The following is a 15,142-nucleotide window of genomic DNA, read 5'->3' as shown; positions in this document are numbered from 1 at the left end:
CTTCAACTCCATTTGTTCTGTTCTTAACTCTTAATGATGTTAAAAGCAATGGTGCTCTGAAGTCTTTTTATTTTACATCACGCTCCTAGGGAATTTGAAAGAGATTTTATTCTCTCTCTCTGACCTAGCTTTTAAGAGTGATACGCTTGAACAAACAGCAAAAGTGTTCCCAACAGTTTTCGATAAAAGTAAAGATCAAAGCTGGCATTAAGAGTTTGTTGTTATGAATCAGAAATTAAACGTGTGAGTGTGGATTTATGTATGTGTATCCTCATGTATGTGTGTGTGCCACGTGTGTGTGTGTGTGTGTGTGTGCGTGCATGTGTGCATATGTGCGTGAGTGTATGTGGTCCTTTCAATTTACAAAGAAACAGTAACATGTTTTTCCTTACAAAAACACAGAATATGTAGGGCATTGGTTGTGATTGGCTCAGTGTGTTACTCCCTGGAGAACTGGCCAACCTTAAAGATGATGTTTCTCTTTCCAAATTGACTGTTGTTGTTTGTTTGTTTTACTCGTACTTTCTGTAGTGGTTCCTTTAAAAGTGAATAATTCCATAGGAAAAGCGTTGCCCAATATGACTTTCATTAATGCTGCTGATGATACCGGCTGTAGATGTAGTCTAGTCCATGGTGTGTAGCTGGTAGTTGTGTACAACATTCTGTCTTAATCATGGATTTGACACACACCCCGTTTGACATAGACGTCGAAACCTTTTGAAACCCTTTTTGTTTCTAATGTGCAAAGTATTAGTAATGGGGCAAACACATTGTGTAGATATCATGTAAAAACAGCCGCCTGTGTACGACGGTTAATGTACATTTGCATGTTCCTCTGGCTTCCTCGCCCATCCCTCCTCTGTCTGTGAGGGGGGACTTGACCACAGGCCGGTCAGAGTTCACACACCTCACCTCCAGTCGCCGAGCCGTTCTCCCTGACCTTCACTACCTCCCCTCGCGCCCCGTTTCCAGCCGCCTTCCTGTCACACAAGATGTCTTCTCTCCCCGGTGCCCCCCCGGGGCGCAGATTCTGCTGTGCTTATCTGGCGACGGCCAAGTGGCAGGATCCCTGTAACGGGGCCGGGGATGAAGTGTAGTGTGGGGTGAAATGAATGTATCACATCATTACTGCTGGTGATACATGGGGGCTGGAGCTATCCTGAGGTGAAGAGGGGGAGAATGGGGGTGAGATTGGGGGGTGAGAATGGGTGGTGTGGGGCTGTTCTGGGTGGCGATTCTTTGTTCCACTCCTGGCTGTTTCTCGGCTGCCCTTTATCAGAAAGAAAAACCTTCCCACTGCCACCAACCAACCGCTCCGTCCCTCGACAGGCTCCGTAGGCCAAAGGCATTAGACAGCGGTGTACTAGTCAGACGCAGACTGATAAAGCACGGCTTGTCTTTTCATCGCACGGTCTATCTCTGTCGCCCCCCCCTCTCAGGTAAGAGTGATCCTTTCTGTGTGGTGGAGCTGAGTAACGATCGGTTGCAGACACACACCATCTACAAGAACCTCAACCCTGAGTGGAACAAGGTCTTCACCTTGTGAGTGCATCTCTGTGTCCTGTGTTGTTGACCCACTCCTGATGTCACTGTGTGGGCCGCCTGTCTGTCCCTCCAGTTCTGTCTCACTGTCCGTCTGTCTGTCTCTTTGTCCATCTCTGTCGGCCTGCATACAGTGCCTGCGTGCACACACACACACACACACACTATATCTTTTTCTATTTTGTTGTGTCAAATATACTGTCTCCCACAAATAGCTAACAAGGAAATTATTTAATAGTTCATTTAAAAGTTCTTGTTGAATTACAATACAGGGGCTGTTACTTTTCTGAGGAATTATAATATAATAAACTTAAACTGTATTGTTATCATTAATGTAAAACAAAACAAGCTAATATAGCTATTACATTTACAGACTGTAAATGGTAATCATTCTAAAATATATATTTAGCATACTTAGTGGTGTCCTGTTTCCATTATGTCAGAACCTGTTATGTTTCACACAGGAAACTAGAACAATACTAAAATGACAGTGTAAATAATTATTTTGGGATTTCTTAAAAAATATTATTTTCTTATGTCTCTGCACAATATATATATATATATATATATATATTTTTTTTTTTGTGTGGATGAAGTGTTTGTATTTGGATTGAGCTGTACAGTCCATCTGTGTTTATTACTTATTTAATTCTACTAGAATGTATAGCATGGTCTATGCCCTTAGCTTAATGTAAATACCCCAAATCTGTTTTTTTACAGTACATATTCTACAATATGTCTCATAGAAAATATACCTAATGCTAAATAAATCATGGACATTTAAATTATCTGGGTTTTATCCCTTTATATATCTTTCCTCCTAGTAATGTAATTTTTGATTGACATTCCACATTTTTAATTGGATTCTATACATGAATATGTATATGCATTTATGTCGCAAACCCATCTCAAATCTATTTATTCTAATCTTCACAAGGAAATACACTAGTGAATTGTTAGGGAAAGCTGGGTCATTTAGTGGTTCCATGAGCGATGTCGCGTTTCTCTCTCTCCCTCTCTTCAAGAATAACCTCCTTTCTCTCTTCATCAGTCGTCTCTTCCCCTAGCCTACTTTTCAAGGAACATTTTCCTTGCCACTGTTCCCTTCCTTATAGGCTTACGCTCTTTACTTGAGCACAAAGGTCGTATGAGTGTAATTTCATTATGCTGGGAGCCTTGTTGGATGGTAACAGTGTTATGGCTGTTCTGTGACGGGCAGTAATGTGAAGGACATCCACTCGGTGCTGGAGGTAACGGTGTACGATGAGGACCGGGACCGGAGTGCTGACTTCTTGGGGAAAGTCGCCATCCCTTTACTAAACGTGAGTCCTCCTGATGAAATGTCTCTGCTACCTACTCTATCGCCTCCCCTCCAGGAAATACGGCAGGCGGAAAAAAAACCCCATAAAAACAACAACACTCAACATCAAAACCCATTGGGGAGGATGTACAAAAAAAAAAAAAACAACACACCAAATAAATGTTTTGCAACTGTGGATGAATGTGTTATCATGGCATGAAGCGAGAGCGAGCGATAGGGAAAGGGAGCGAAAAGAAAGACTGAAACAAAGACAGATGTGAAGAAAGAGAGAAAGTAAAGGAATACAGAAAAGATGTGGTAATGCAACGCACCCTGGCGTGCTGATTTCCCAGGGCTCTTCATTTCTCCCTGACAGTGCTGTGGTAGTAATGAACAGGTACTTGTCACAGTTGCCACAGTTGTTTTGGGCTCTCTGTCAGAGCCAGCAGCTGGGGTTCAAAGGTGACCCAGAGAGTGTATTCAGCCGGGTATTGCCAGACAGACGGCTGTCATGTCCCTCTCCCGCAGATTCAAAATGGTGAACGGAAAGCCTACGGCTTGAAAAGCAAGGAGCTGACAGGGCCAACCAAAGGGGTCATCTTCCTCGAAATAGACGTGATTTTTAATGCTGTAAGTCTCTCTTTTTTTCCTCCTCCCCTTTTTTTCTGGTTTATCACCCCCTCCCTCCCCCCTCCCCCCTCCCTCCCCTCCTACCTCCCTCACTGTTGTCTTTATTCTGCTTGGCCTCCCTCCTCTGCCATCCCCATGTCCCCCGTCCTCGTTTTCAGTTTAATTATCGAAAGTCTCCCACTCAGGCTCCTTTGTTCGCCCATTCACCGCCGCTGTGTGTGTCCTGCTGACGGCCATCTTGTGTCTGTATGTGAAGAAGAGCTCTTAGCCGTGGCCGTGACGCGGAGTACTGGCATTACCCTCCGCCACGTACCTTGGTGCCTACCGAAGTCACATTATGATTCCTCCCAGTAGAAACACTGCCAGCTAAATGAACGGGGGGATCCCAAAACTTGGCGAGTGGTCCACGGTTTAAATGTCCATTTGGATCGCTCAGCAGACGCCCTGATTCAGAACGACGTTGCCGTCGCCGTCGGTGGGCGCGTCCATTGTCACACTGCCAGCGGAAGCCCTGTTAGCGTCAGTGTGTTCTGTGAGCGTTGTCCCGTCGCGGGCTGTGTGTTGATGGCGTGTCTGTCTCTCCTCTCACCAGGTGAAGGCTGGCCTCAGGACACTGATACCCATAGAGCAGAAATACATTGAGGACGAGCCCCGCGTATCTAAACAGGTGAGTCAGCCGCCCGCCTCCACTCTGCCACCCCATTTAGCTCAGCACCCACCACCGCCCCCCCCCTCCCCCCCCATTATATAAGCTGTGTTAACAAAACCCCAACTAGCCTTGAGTGGCATCTTGCGAGGCCACAACAGCATGGGCAGGAGCGAGAGAAAAACGTCCCTCTTCTTTTTTTCCCAAACACCCCCCCCCCCCCCGCCCCCCCCACACACACCCACCCCCCTCCTCTGCTCTCTTTTACTCTGAGTGGTGAATAGAAATGTCAAGCTGTCAGCTCTGGGGGTGAATAAGTAGATTGGCCGTCCTTAGGCGGCTCTCTGTACCACTGCCGCTTTGCACTTCATTGTCACGCCGTTCAACGTGGCGGCCCCACAAAGGGCTGAATCGTGGGGGCCGGACCACATCAGGCGTGTCACATAAACGGCGTTTGGGCTTGAGCAGTCAGCCGCTCCCACACCCTGTTGTGTCAACCCCCCCCCCCACCCCCCCCCCCCCCCCCCCGTGCCAGAGAGATGCCCACTCTGCCGTTCCCTCTGTGTGCGCCGGGGTCGTCCCCTCCGTCTCGGTTTTCCTCGGCGCTTCACCTCTGACTTGTGAAGATGCCCCCGTGTCAGCGTCTCTCGATGATGATGTCATTGTCTGCTTTGGAGAGGTTGCCCCTGAGAGCTGCTTTGTGCCTGTCTAGTACGAGCTGTGGACCGCTGTCCTGTCCTGACACGCGGAGAAAAACAGAAAAGCATTATGCTACATTATAATTAGTCTTATTCAGCAGTTCATATCTGTATTCATGATATAACCAGGGCCGAGAACGGGGCAGGAAGAGCCCCAGGCTACAGTTTTAACGAGTTTTTCCTGGTCTGGTCACGTGATCGTGTGAAACTCCTGGCCCTGTATATTAATACTCCAATTGGTTTTCCATTAAAAATGTAATGTATGTAGGAAGTACAGTAGGGAGAGAGAGAGTTTACAATAGTCCCTCTGCTTCTAGTTAAAGCAGCGTGATCAAAGCGTGGCCGTGTGAGGGCTGAGCGGGATGTGGGTGATTCAGAGTGCTGTTGTCTTCGGGGGTTGGATGTCCCCACCAGGACACCGTAGACTCACAGTCATTCTCAGTTCACCACAAGTCTCTGTTGAATAATGAATAAGTCAGTAGTCTAAAACACAGCTACCTCTAAACGTCCCAGAATCCTCTTAGAGACACATTAGAATAACACATTCCCTCCTTGGGTACCGCTTCCTGTATGTGACCTGATTGGCTGACTTCTCTACTGTCATGTTGTAGTGGTATTCCCTGATTGGAGCAGAGTGTTTTGGGACTGCGGCTCTTTCTCCCTTGTCTGGCCAGATGCCTGAACCCCTTTGGGAGGGGACATCATAACAGGCCGTTAATGTTATTACCATATCTTAACTTCAGCTAAAGCGCTAGCTAGGCGTCTTAAAGAGACAGAATTAATGATTTGGGTTGTTATGGGCTCCATGTTTCCACTTTCAACTTTCGAGTTTTGTATCAGTCGTTTGCAGCGGACACAGAGGGCGAACCAAACCCTGAGATCTACACGTTCGCTGCTCAACAATGCAAGAAACGCAACAAAGAAATTAGGCTAATTCAGTGATGTGTTGGGCTGTGCTCGCTGGAGGGCCTTGTGTTTGTCGCTGGAGCGGTTCCAATATCAGGCAGTAATTCAGTCAGGCAGGATACTCTTGATGGTGCAGTGAAATTTTTTGGAGATGTCCCAGTTTCACAAACATTATTATGCTAATGCTTGACTGACCTGGCCTTGCAGGTGTAATACAACAGCCTAAGTGCAAGTTATCCGAGTCCTGGGAAAATGTAGAACAGAGGTGTCACACCGGTATTTATTTAGCAGCACACTGTTTGGTGCAATTCAGTTTTCTAAGAAGAATTTGGTGGAAAGTTGCAGGCTTCCTGTGGGGAATTATCATCTCCCAAAGCTTGCGAGAGTCACAGAAGCAAACGAACAGCGCCATGTTATAACCGACCCTTCCTTTTCTCATTACCTGTCACTTCAAACTCACATAGTCAGGGTTTCGAAGGCTGTCGTCACCTGTACAACCCGCACGCTTGAGATCACCTCCAATCACAACCCTTTTCAATGCAAAAGGCAGACTCCCTTCATCATCACCAGTGCAGCTACTGTTTTGCCCTGCCTGCCATGCTTATGTCATGTTTTTGAAAGCTCATGTCATCTTTATGACTGTCCATGTCACTCTGTGTCCTGTCCAGTTGCTGCTGCAGAACTTTAACAGAGTCAGACGCTGCATCCTGTTCCTTATAAACGTCGGCTGCTACGTCAACAGTTGCTTTGAATGGGATTCGCCTCAGAGGAGCATCTGCGCCTTTCTGGTAAATCTATGTGTCTGCATGCACACAGCGCACAACACACTGCAGGTTCATTTCAGCCACAAATCGTTTTGTTATTGGAATCTTTTGCTTTCTCTGTCTCTCTCTGACTGTCTCTCTCTCTGTACTCTTTGGCTGTCTCTCTGGCTGTCTGTCTCTCTGACTGAATGTTTCTCTGACTCTCTGACTGAATGTTTCTCTCTCTCTCTCTGTTTCTCTGACTGTCTCTCTCTCTGTACTCGCTGGCTGTCTCTCTGACTGTCTGTCTTTCTGACTGACTGTCTCTCAGACTCTCTGTATCTGTCTCTCTGACTGTCTCACTCTGTTTCTCTGACTGTCTCTCTCTGTCTCTCTGACTGTCTCACTCTGTTTCTCTGACTGTCTCTCTCTCTCTCTCTGTTTCTCTCTGACTTTCTCTTTTTCTCTCACACTCTCTTTTAATGACCTTGCTCTTTGCCTGTCACTTGTACCTGCTATCAGACTGTACAGTATAATTGGACTAAAAGGACACCCTTCTTCAAGCCTCCTAGTGGATATAAAGATGGATGTTAAATCCTGTGATTTGCACAGTAGTTACAGGACCTGTCTGTTCTGGAGGTTCCACCGATGTCTGAGTCCTTTTCCTGGGTGACTATGTGTCGCTGTGTGACCCATTACCTTGTTTGACAAGTTTTAATTCCTGCAGAGGCCCGGGGGTGTGTGTCAACGTGTCTGCATGCGTGTGTGTGTGCGAGTTGGTGTGCATGTAGGTGTATTTGAGTGAATGTGTGTGTGCGTGTGTGTGTTTGTGTACATCTGTGTTTTAACGATTTAGAGATTTACTTGAAACTGCATTAGCCTCAGTGGCAGTGTGTAGGTTAAACCACTGGAGAACTGAACATAACATATTAAAACCTCTAGAAGCCGTTACTAATGACCTATACGTGCATAAACAACTGCACCGCCGAAACCTGAAGATAATCACACACAGCGTTTCAATAAATTCCTTCACACATTTGAGAAAACCACAAGTCTGAAAGAATGACCCTCAAAAACATTTAGGGCCTAAGAAAGACTCCCTCCACTCTTCCAACAGTTTTTTTAGGAAATTATTATTATTTACCTACAGCAATTCGGTTGAACCCTCGTACCACAATTTACTCCATACAGCGTTGTGTGGTTGGTTACTATTTGTGTGTGTGTGTGTGTGTGTGTGTGGTGGCAGCTAGCTAACATTTAGTAGAGATTAATTTTGACTTTCAACTTTTAAGGCCCTGGGCACAGTGTTAAACAATTAAACCACTGTCCGTCACTGAGAATTTGAGAAGTCCTAAGAAATCCATGGCTATTTGGGAAAGGTCAAATTTCAGCTAGCTAGCCACTGAATGAGAACAAAATAACAGAGGAGTTAAAAAATAATTCTGTCAGTGACGTTTTTACTTTAAAGCAGGAGTGTTTTCTTGGGCAAGGACTACACACAGTTGAGCAAGAGCTCAGTGATAATTGGCACATTCTTATATATTTTTTACATGATCAAATCCATCCATCAATTTGATGAATCATACGGCAGCTGGAATAATTGTAGTCTATATAATTCTACTCATACTGACACTAGAGATGCTGTTTTGCCCCATCGGTTTTCCAACAGAGATGCAGCCATTGGTCAGGTCTTTCATTGGCTGCAGTGGATGTGCACCACTGGTTAGCTTTTAGCGCTGTTCCCATGTTGTTTGAAAGAACCATTGCTGGTGGGTTGTCCTCCTCGCACCCTGGTGGTGGAGATCCCCTGAGGAGCGTGACACACTTCTCGCTCTCGTTTGCGCAGGTAGTCTTATCCTCCCCCAGCTCTGAGAGGCTTCTTAATCACCTCACTCATCTCTTTAACTGGGTTTATATAGGGGGCCATCTGGCCACTGGGGTTCTGAAAGGAGGCAAATAGTGGGTGAGTGACGGATAAGGGGGTGAGGGACGGATAAGGGGGTGAGGGACGGATAAGGGGGTGAGGGACGGATAAGGGGGTGAGTGTCATAGATTTTTTGGGATCCATTTGTTGTAATACCAGTTATTCCAATCAGACTCCAGTTTTTATTTGTACCACACACACGCACGCACACACACACACGGGCACACGCACGCACACGGGCACGCACACGAGCACACGCACACGAGCACACACACGCACACGAACACACACACGCACACGAACACACACAGCAGTAATGTAATCCATCTGCCTCTGTGTTAGATTAGTGTGCAGACAGATCCAGTCTGGTGAGCTAACAGGTACAAATCCTGTCCTAACCCTACAGTTTGTTCTTCAGCTCTACTTTTCCCTGTATCTGTTCATCCTGCCACTTGTGCTCCCTCAGCCATTTGGGCCAACTGCGATTAGAGACGTGTGTGTGTGTGTGTGTGTGTGTGTGTGTGTGTGTGTGTGTGTGGTAACGGAGACCCCCCCCCCCCCCCCCCCCCCCCACCCGGCGGAGAACCAGCCACCGTGGCAACCATGCCCGAAGCGTCGGCACAGTCGGCAGGACTGGAGTTATCTCCCATCCTGCACAGCGGGTGCTCGTGTGTGTGTGTGTGTGTGTGTGTGTGTGTGTGGGGGGGGGGGGGGGGCAGCTTACAGAGAAGTGGTGGTTTAAGCGTCTGCTTCCTCTCTACCTGAACACCTGCAAGCTGAGCCCCCACCCCCTCCCCCCCGTGAGCTTCCGAGGTGTTGGGTTCTGTTTTGGGGGCCCATGCCAGCTCTCCCCGCAGCCCCTGAAAGACGAGGCTGTTATTGCTCCCGGGACCGCAGGCCTCAGCAACTCTTCCTCCAAACAAATTTGCCGTAACTTCATCTGCAATCGGGCCCCGAATGGGGAGCAAATAGAACAGGCTTTTGTGAGGGCTGGGGAGGGTGAGGAGGGCAGGAGAAGGGGGGCTGTTTGGAAGGCAAGGGGAAATGATACTCAGGCCTTTGATTTGGGGAGAAGTAGGGCTCTTATCAGTGGGACAAACCCATACAAGGGAGTTACTCCGGCAGGAAACTGGAGCACCTATCACCACAAAAAGACTGACGCCTTATGGCCCAGTCTCGCACACACACACACACACACACATACACACACCCACACACACACATACACACACACACATACACACACACACACATACACACACCCACACAAACACATACACATTCAAAAGCGCTTGCATCACGTGTATATTGCTCTTTTGACTCCACTCAAAAAAACTTGATCACTTTTAATGTCGGTTTGTTTTTGCCCCGGAGCCACGGACAGTTTGGAACAGATTAACTATACAACCTGCCTTACTTTATGAATGGGGAAAACGGGAAAAAGTTAAGTACAGTGACATTGATCCAGAGGATGCCTTCTGGGTTGGTATTATTTTAAACAGAAGCACGTCCACAGATGGGGATGCTGCAGTCCGTCATATCTGGGGGTTTTGTACAAGTGACACGTTCATGTTAACTGTCACTGCAACAAGACATGTGGACCAGTTGTCTTTGGGTTATTGTCATTTTCAGACTGTACGGGTTTAATGGCTTGTCAGGCCGAATGTGTAAAGATGTAGTTCTCCATCCTACCAGCAGGGGCCAGTCTAGCACCACAGAATGGGACAATCCCGTCCTGCCAAATAGGACATAAACAGACTCCTAGTCAGAACAGGACTTTTATTTTTTGTCTATCTCCTATCTGGCGGAGGCTGGCTAGTAGCTGGATCAATTTCAGTGTAATAAAGGTGAAGCCGGCTTGGCTCTAGAATCCAAACAGCACTTGACTTCTGGAGAGGGGTTAGACTGGACATGCTCAGTGTATGCTGGAGTATTTCATATGTGCCCTGTGAGCGCCGTGTTTGAAACATCCAGCCGATCGAGCGTTGGAGAACGGGTTAGTAAAACACACAATGCCAGGACTCGAAAGCCCAAATTCTCCACCTTCGTCAATGTTCAGCGTAGTAATGAACCACTCCATCTGTTCCAGATCAGATTGGGTTTCTAATTCTGCGCCATGGTTGCTTTTGATGGTGGAATGCCATATTAAATAAGGTATGCTATTAATTGTATTGAAAATGAAATGGGCTACATATAAACTATGGTTATCTGTAACTAAATGTGTTTCAACGTTCTATTGGTTGGTTAAAGAATGACCAAGCATTTCTATTTCACATGAGATGCATACATGAATACAAAAATATTTGCCCTAAATCACATAAACTACTTTTCATTTTAGATCATTAGAGCATATTCTCGTATTGTTTTAATAAAGGTACTTTCAACTATTGTCTGAAGTCTTTAATTGAAGTAGATTTTTCTTACTGTGTTTCGTATTAAGTGCAGTTAACTTTTTAAAAGGGGTTTACTTTCATTGGTAAGTGAACCTCATTTTCTAGGTGGACGAAATGTGGTTTTATGTGTTGATATAATTAACCGGATATTTAATTATAATGTTTCTTTTTCCATTTCTATTTGAAATGTTTAGACTTTTTAATTTATTTTAATCTACATATAAAATCCGCTGGTAACATAAAGCAAATAAATGACGATAACATCTTCAAGTCATTCTGAGAGTTTCATTCCAGTAGAAGAAAGCAGGGAACTGCTCAATCTCACTGCGACAAATGAGAGATGATCATTTGCATTGCGGTCTCTTTCTTCTATCCAATGCTCTCAGGACTAAATTATAGGAAGTTTGTGTACTGCGTGTGAACACACAAAAACACACACACACATTTTTATGTTTTGCTATCTATGTTTTTTTTATCCAGGTTTTGCTATCCAAATACAATTTTAGTGCTAACCTTAAAGCTCTAACCTTAACTCCAGAACACCTAACCCTAAATATAATCTTAAATCTTTAAGGTAAACCTTAACCCAACCCATCACCTTAAATCTAACACTAACCCTGATAGTTAATTTCACTCTAAACCTAAATACCCAAAGACTGCACTGGCTTTTTTCCTGAGGACTGCTGTTGATAATTTACTACCTAGTGAGGATTTTTGGTCCGGGACACACACACATCAAGCCACACGTCTCCATATTCCATTTCTGACATTGACCCCCCCCCCCCCCCGTCTACCTTTTTATCTTAATATTTTTTCCTTCTTTGAACACAACCTCTACGGGTGACTCCTTCTGCACTCTCCCCAGACACAGAGCCTCTCGGCGGGGTAGCAGCGGCGGGTGGATGTGGTCTGCTGGTCCTGGGGAAAGGTCCCGGCGCTGCAGGCTCCTCTACCCAGCCCAGGGGCTGCGAGACGGGGCAGGCTTGGCCTCCGATGGGCCGGGGTGTCGGGTTCCTCCAGCTGTCAGTCACAGCTTAGCCCAGAGCTAGAATAACCAAATGTGGAGGGATGAGGTGGGCGACAGGTTAAACAACCCCAGGCGCTGGGAATCTGGACGGACACTGAGAGACATTAGGGGAGGAGGGAGCTGCTGTCATCTCATGAATACTACCATACATCACGCCGTTCTGTGGGAGCGCACAGACGACACAGGGCAGTGTAGTTAGCTTGGATGTAATTACGTATATGTACTGTGTGAGAGAAGTATATTTAGGCACAGCTCATGACTGGGCATAGGAGAGCGGCATCCTGTTTTTTTTGCATAAGTGGTGTTCTGCTAAACGTACAGTACTCATCAGGATATGGTGTTGTAGATGTTGTCTGTAGTGGGATATGGTGTTGTAGATTAACTGTGTGCCATGCTTTAATGAGTCAGTACATTTGTGTAGTGCTTCAGTGAGTTATTATCTGTGTGCTGTGCTTCAGTGAGTCATTATCTGTGTGCAGTGCTTCAGTGAGTCATTATCTGTGTGCTGTGCTTCAATGAGTCACTATCTGTGTGCAGTGCTTCAGTGAGTCATTACCTGAGTGCAGTGCTTCAGTGAGTAGTTATGTGTTTGGTGAAACACAGACACAACAGGACTCCGGCTGAGTAAGAGCAGATCTGTGTCTGTTCTGGTGTTAGACCGTACTTCTGGAGTGGGAGGGCTGGACAGAGAATGCTAGAGAACACTGAGCCCCCCCCCCCAGCCTGTGCAGTGGCAGCTCCCTGAACAATATTGAAGGATGAAGACGGGTAGGTAAGGCGAGGTGGCTAATGCGCATTCCCCAATCTTTGTAGATCATTCCTCCAATTCCATTAACACACCTTTAATAAAGGGGGACAAGGTGGTCCAGATAGGCTGGACATACTCATGACAGAACGCCACTGTGACCAGGCCCACAACTGTACTTAATGCTCAGAGACTTATGCTAATTTACAGATCAATTCATTTGTGATGTTTTATTTATACCTTTTCTTTGTGTAAAAAAAAATGTCTGGTCAAACGGTAAACCCTGTAGTTGGTAAAGAGATGGGAAACGTTTTTTATGTCATTTGTAATCTTGTTGTAGCACTGCTATGGTGTTAATATGCACATTACGTTACGTGTGTGTGTGTGTGTGTGTGTGTGTGTGTGTGTGTGTGTGTGCGTGCATGCGTGTGTGCGTACGTGTGTGTGTGCGTGTGCGTGGGGGGGCTGTATCTCATAAGCTAATGAACCCTGGAGAGAGTGGAGTCCAATACAGTGACCTCCTGTTGTGTACCCCGTCTGAAGTGGGGGGGTTTGGGTCTGGAGAGGAAAACGAAGAGGACCAGCCTAGTTAGGGGTTAGCCCCTCTAAATACAGAACAGAGAGAGGAGTCATCTCCAGCCCCTTCTTGCTGATCAGGATATATTTCAATTCAAATGTATTCAGTCAAACAAGCTTGTAGCTTTGTAATGGGTATGTCGTTATTGACATGGGGAAACTGACCGTGTATCAGCCAGTAATCTTCACTTTCAGTTTGTCTTTCAGACTAAAACATAACATTGTGAATGCGTTTCCAGCAGATGCTGTTCATTCAAACACTTCCATTTCCAGACTATTCTATTGTCTGGATATAGTAAACGTTGTCTACCCTTGAGTTGGATTAATATGCATTGTCAGAATAAATATTCAAATATATTAGATAAATCCTTGTCATGTTTTTTTTTTAATGTTTATTTATGTTCTCTCTTCACGGATCTTTTTCCATAAAAAAAAAAAAGATATGTCCAATGTTGTTAACAATTTGTGAAATTTGGAGATATAAAAACAAATAGGTCATGTATTTTCAGTACCTTCTACCAAGATTTTTAGGTTGATATCAGTCAACACGCGCTGAAGCTATCTGGCATAAAGAATGCAGTGTTTCTGAATACCGTCCCCTCAGGCACTTCATTTCCATGGCATCAGAATCATTTATGTACACAAAAGACAGAATACGGGTTCTGGGGCAAATTAGGCTTTTTTGTTGTTAGAATGAGAAATAGAGAGGGTAGCAGGTTCTATTGAGGTGGAGTTGGGGCATTTGGAGCTGGGGTGACGGGGGTTAGGGCCTCAGCCTACGACAGGTCAGGTGCTGGGTGGAGGGTCGGAGGCATAAGGTCATTCTGACTCGTTGTGCTTCTAACAGACAGTGACAACAGGCATGTGGATGATGGGTGATTGGCGTGGAGAGGGAGCACTGAGACGGCCCATCCTCATCCTCGGATGAAGGTGGAGGGTAGCCCCATCGTCCCCACCCTAGCCCGGGGCTCCTGTGCCCAGTTGGAACACAAACGGCCGTCCATTTATTAAATGATCATACGTATGGGTCTGTTTGCTGTGCCAGGGCATTTCTCTTTATGTTCGGGATGTGTGTGTGTGCTGGCAGGTTGAGGTCAATGCAGGTCTCTTCTAAATAAGGTCCTAAGTGTTCTTTTCACTCTCTCTCTGTCTCTCAGCTCTTTGTTCTGGTAGTGTGGAACTTTGAACTCTACATGATTCCTCTGGCTCTGCTGCTGCCGTTGGTCTGGAGCTATATCCTCATTGCTTCGGGGAAGGACACCAGGCAAGATCTGGTGAGCGTCCCTGTCATGCACTCCTACACAGGTCTTCTCTGTTTTATTCTAGGACACAAGATGGGCACTTAACAATCTCGCATAGGTTTCTGTCAATCAGCACTTTCATCTAATTTCAATAGGTATGGATTTCTGGATTTCATTTGATGTATCCAGACGTGTTTACTATATTAAATAGATACAGCAAATGCACATAATGAGGGGAAATGTTTTGGTTAAATGTAAAATTATGTTTTTTTAAACTTAAAAAAAATATATATATATATATCTGCTGTAGTCGAGGACACTGGGAGTAGGCTAGGTAGTGGACACGTTTTTATTTGCACATTCCTTCTGAATAATGCAAACTAGAAATATATAATTAAAATAATCCCGAAGTTAATGCATCGAAGAAACAGACACTGAGGGGAAATTCTTTCTATTGCGTTTCTAAATGAGAAATGCCAAGTGCCTTGAACTTTGAGAATCACTCTCAAATTCTTCCTTTGCATATTTTGAAGCAAAGAGAGAAGGAAATAATAGCGTGTCACCTTGAGCAACGTTATGCCACTTACCTGGTAGCATATTTATTTAATTCATTTATTTTTTTATCTCTCATTCCAATTAAACAGTGTCAAAGCAATGTCACGGAGAAGTGGACATGTTTTAATCATCACGAGGTGCAGTTGGGTAGTCGTGAGAGACAGAAATCGGGCGGGAATTGTGGTGTGAGCGTGAACAATGCGCAATTAAGAGACC

General features: G+C 45.5%; 1 protein-coding gene across 11 annotated transcripts in view; it reads left to right on the top strand.

The window, feature by feature from the left end:
- Positions 1 to 15,142, top strand: part of mctp1a (multiple C2 domains, transmembrane 1a) — a 149,739-nt gene that overhangs the window by 93,659 nt on the left and 40,938 nt on the right. For 8 of the 11 annotated variants that reach the window (XR_004576672.1, XM_034296300.1, XM_034296299.1 and 5 more), the window contains 6 exons: positions 1,440 to 1,542; positions 2,762 to 2,864; positions 3,371 to 3,472; positions 4,065 to 4,139; positions 6,391 to 6,510; positions 14,288 to 14,404. Coding sequence is in view for 10 of the 11 variants with exons in the window: in XM_034296300.1 (XP_034152191.1) it covers positions 1,440 to 1,542; positions 2,762 to 2,864; positions 3,371 to 3,472; positions 4,065 to 4,139; positions 6,391 to 6,510; positions 14,288 to 14,404 (620 nt within the window). In the remaining variant the exon portion in view is untranslated. The remainder of the gene's footprint in view (positions 1 to 1,439; positions 1,543 to 2,761; positions 2,865 to 3,370; positions 3,473 to 4,064; positions 4,140 to 6,390; positions 6,511 to 14,287; positions 14,405 to 15,142) is intronic. The other 3 variants (XM_034296302.1, XM_034296304.1, XM_034296303.1) reach the window with 2 other exon arrangements.

This window comes from Esox lucius, chromosome 13 (genome assembly GCF_011004845.1).
Source record: "Esox lucius isolate fEsoLuc1 chromosome 13, fEsoLuc1.pri, whole genome shotgun sequence".
Lineage (NCBI taxonomy): Eukaryota > Metazoa > Chordata > Actinopteri > Esociformes > Esocidae > Esox > Esox lucius.
The sequence above is the reverse complement of the archived record's forward strand: the minus strand, read 5'-3'. Positions and strand labels throughout refer to the sequence as shown.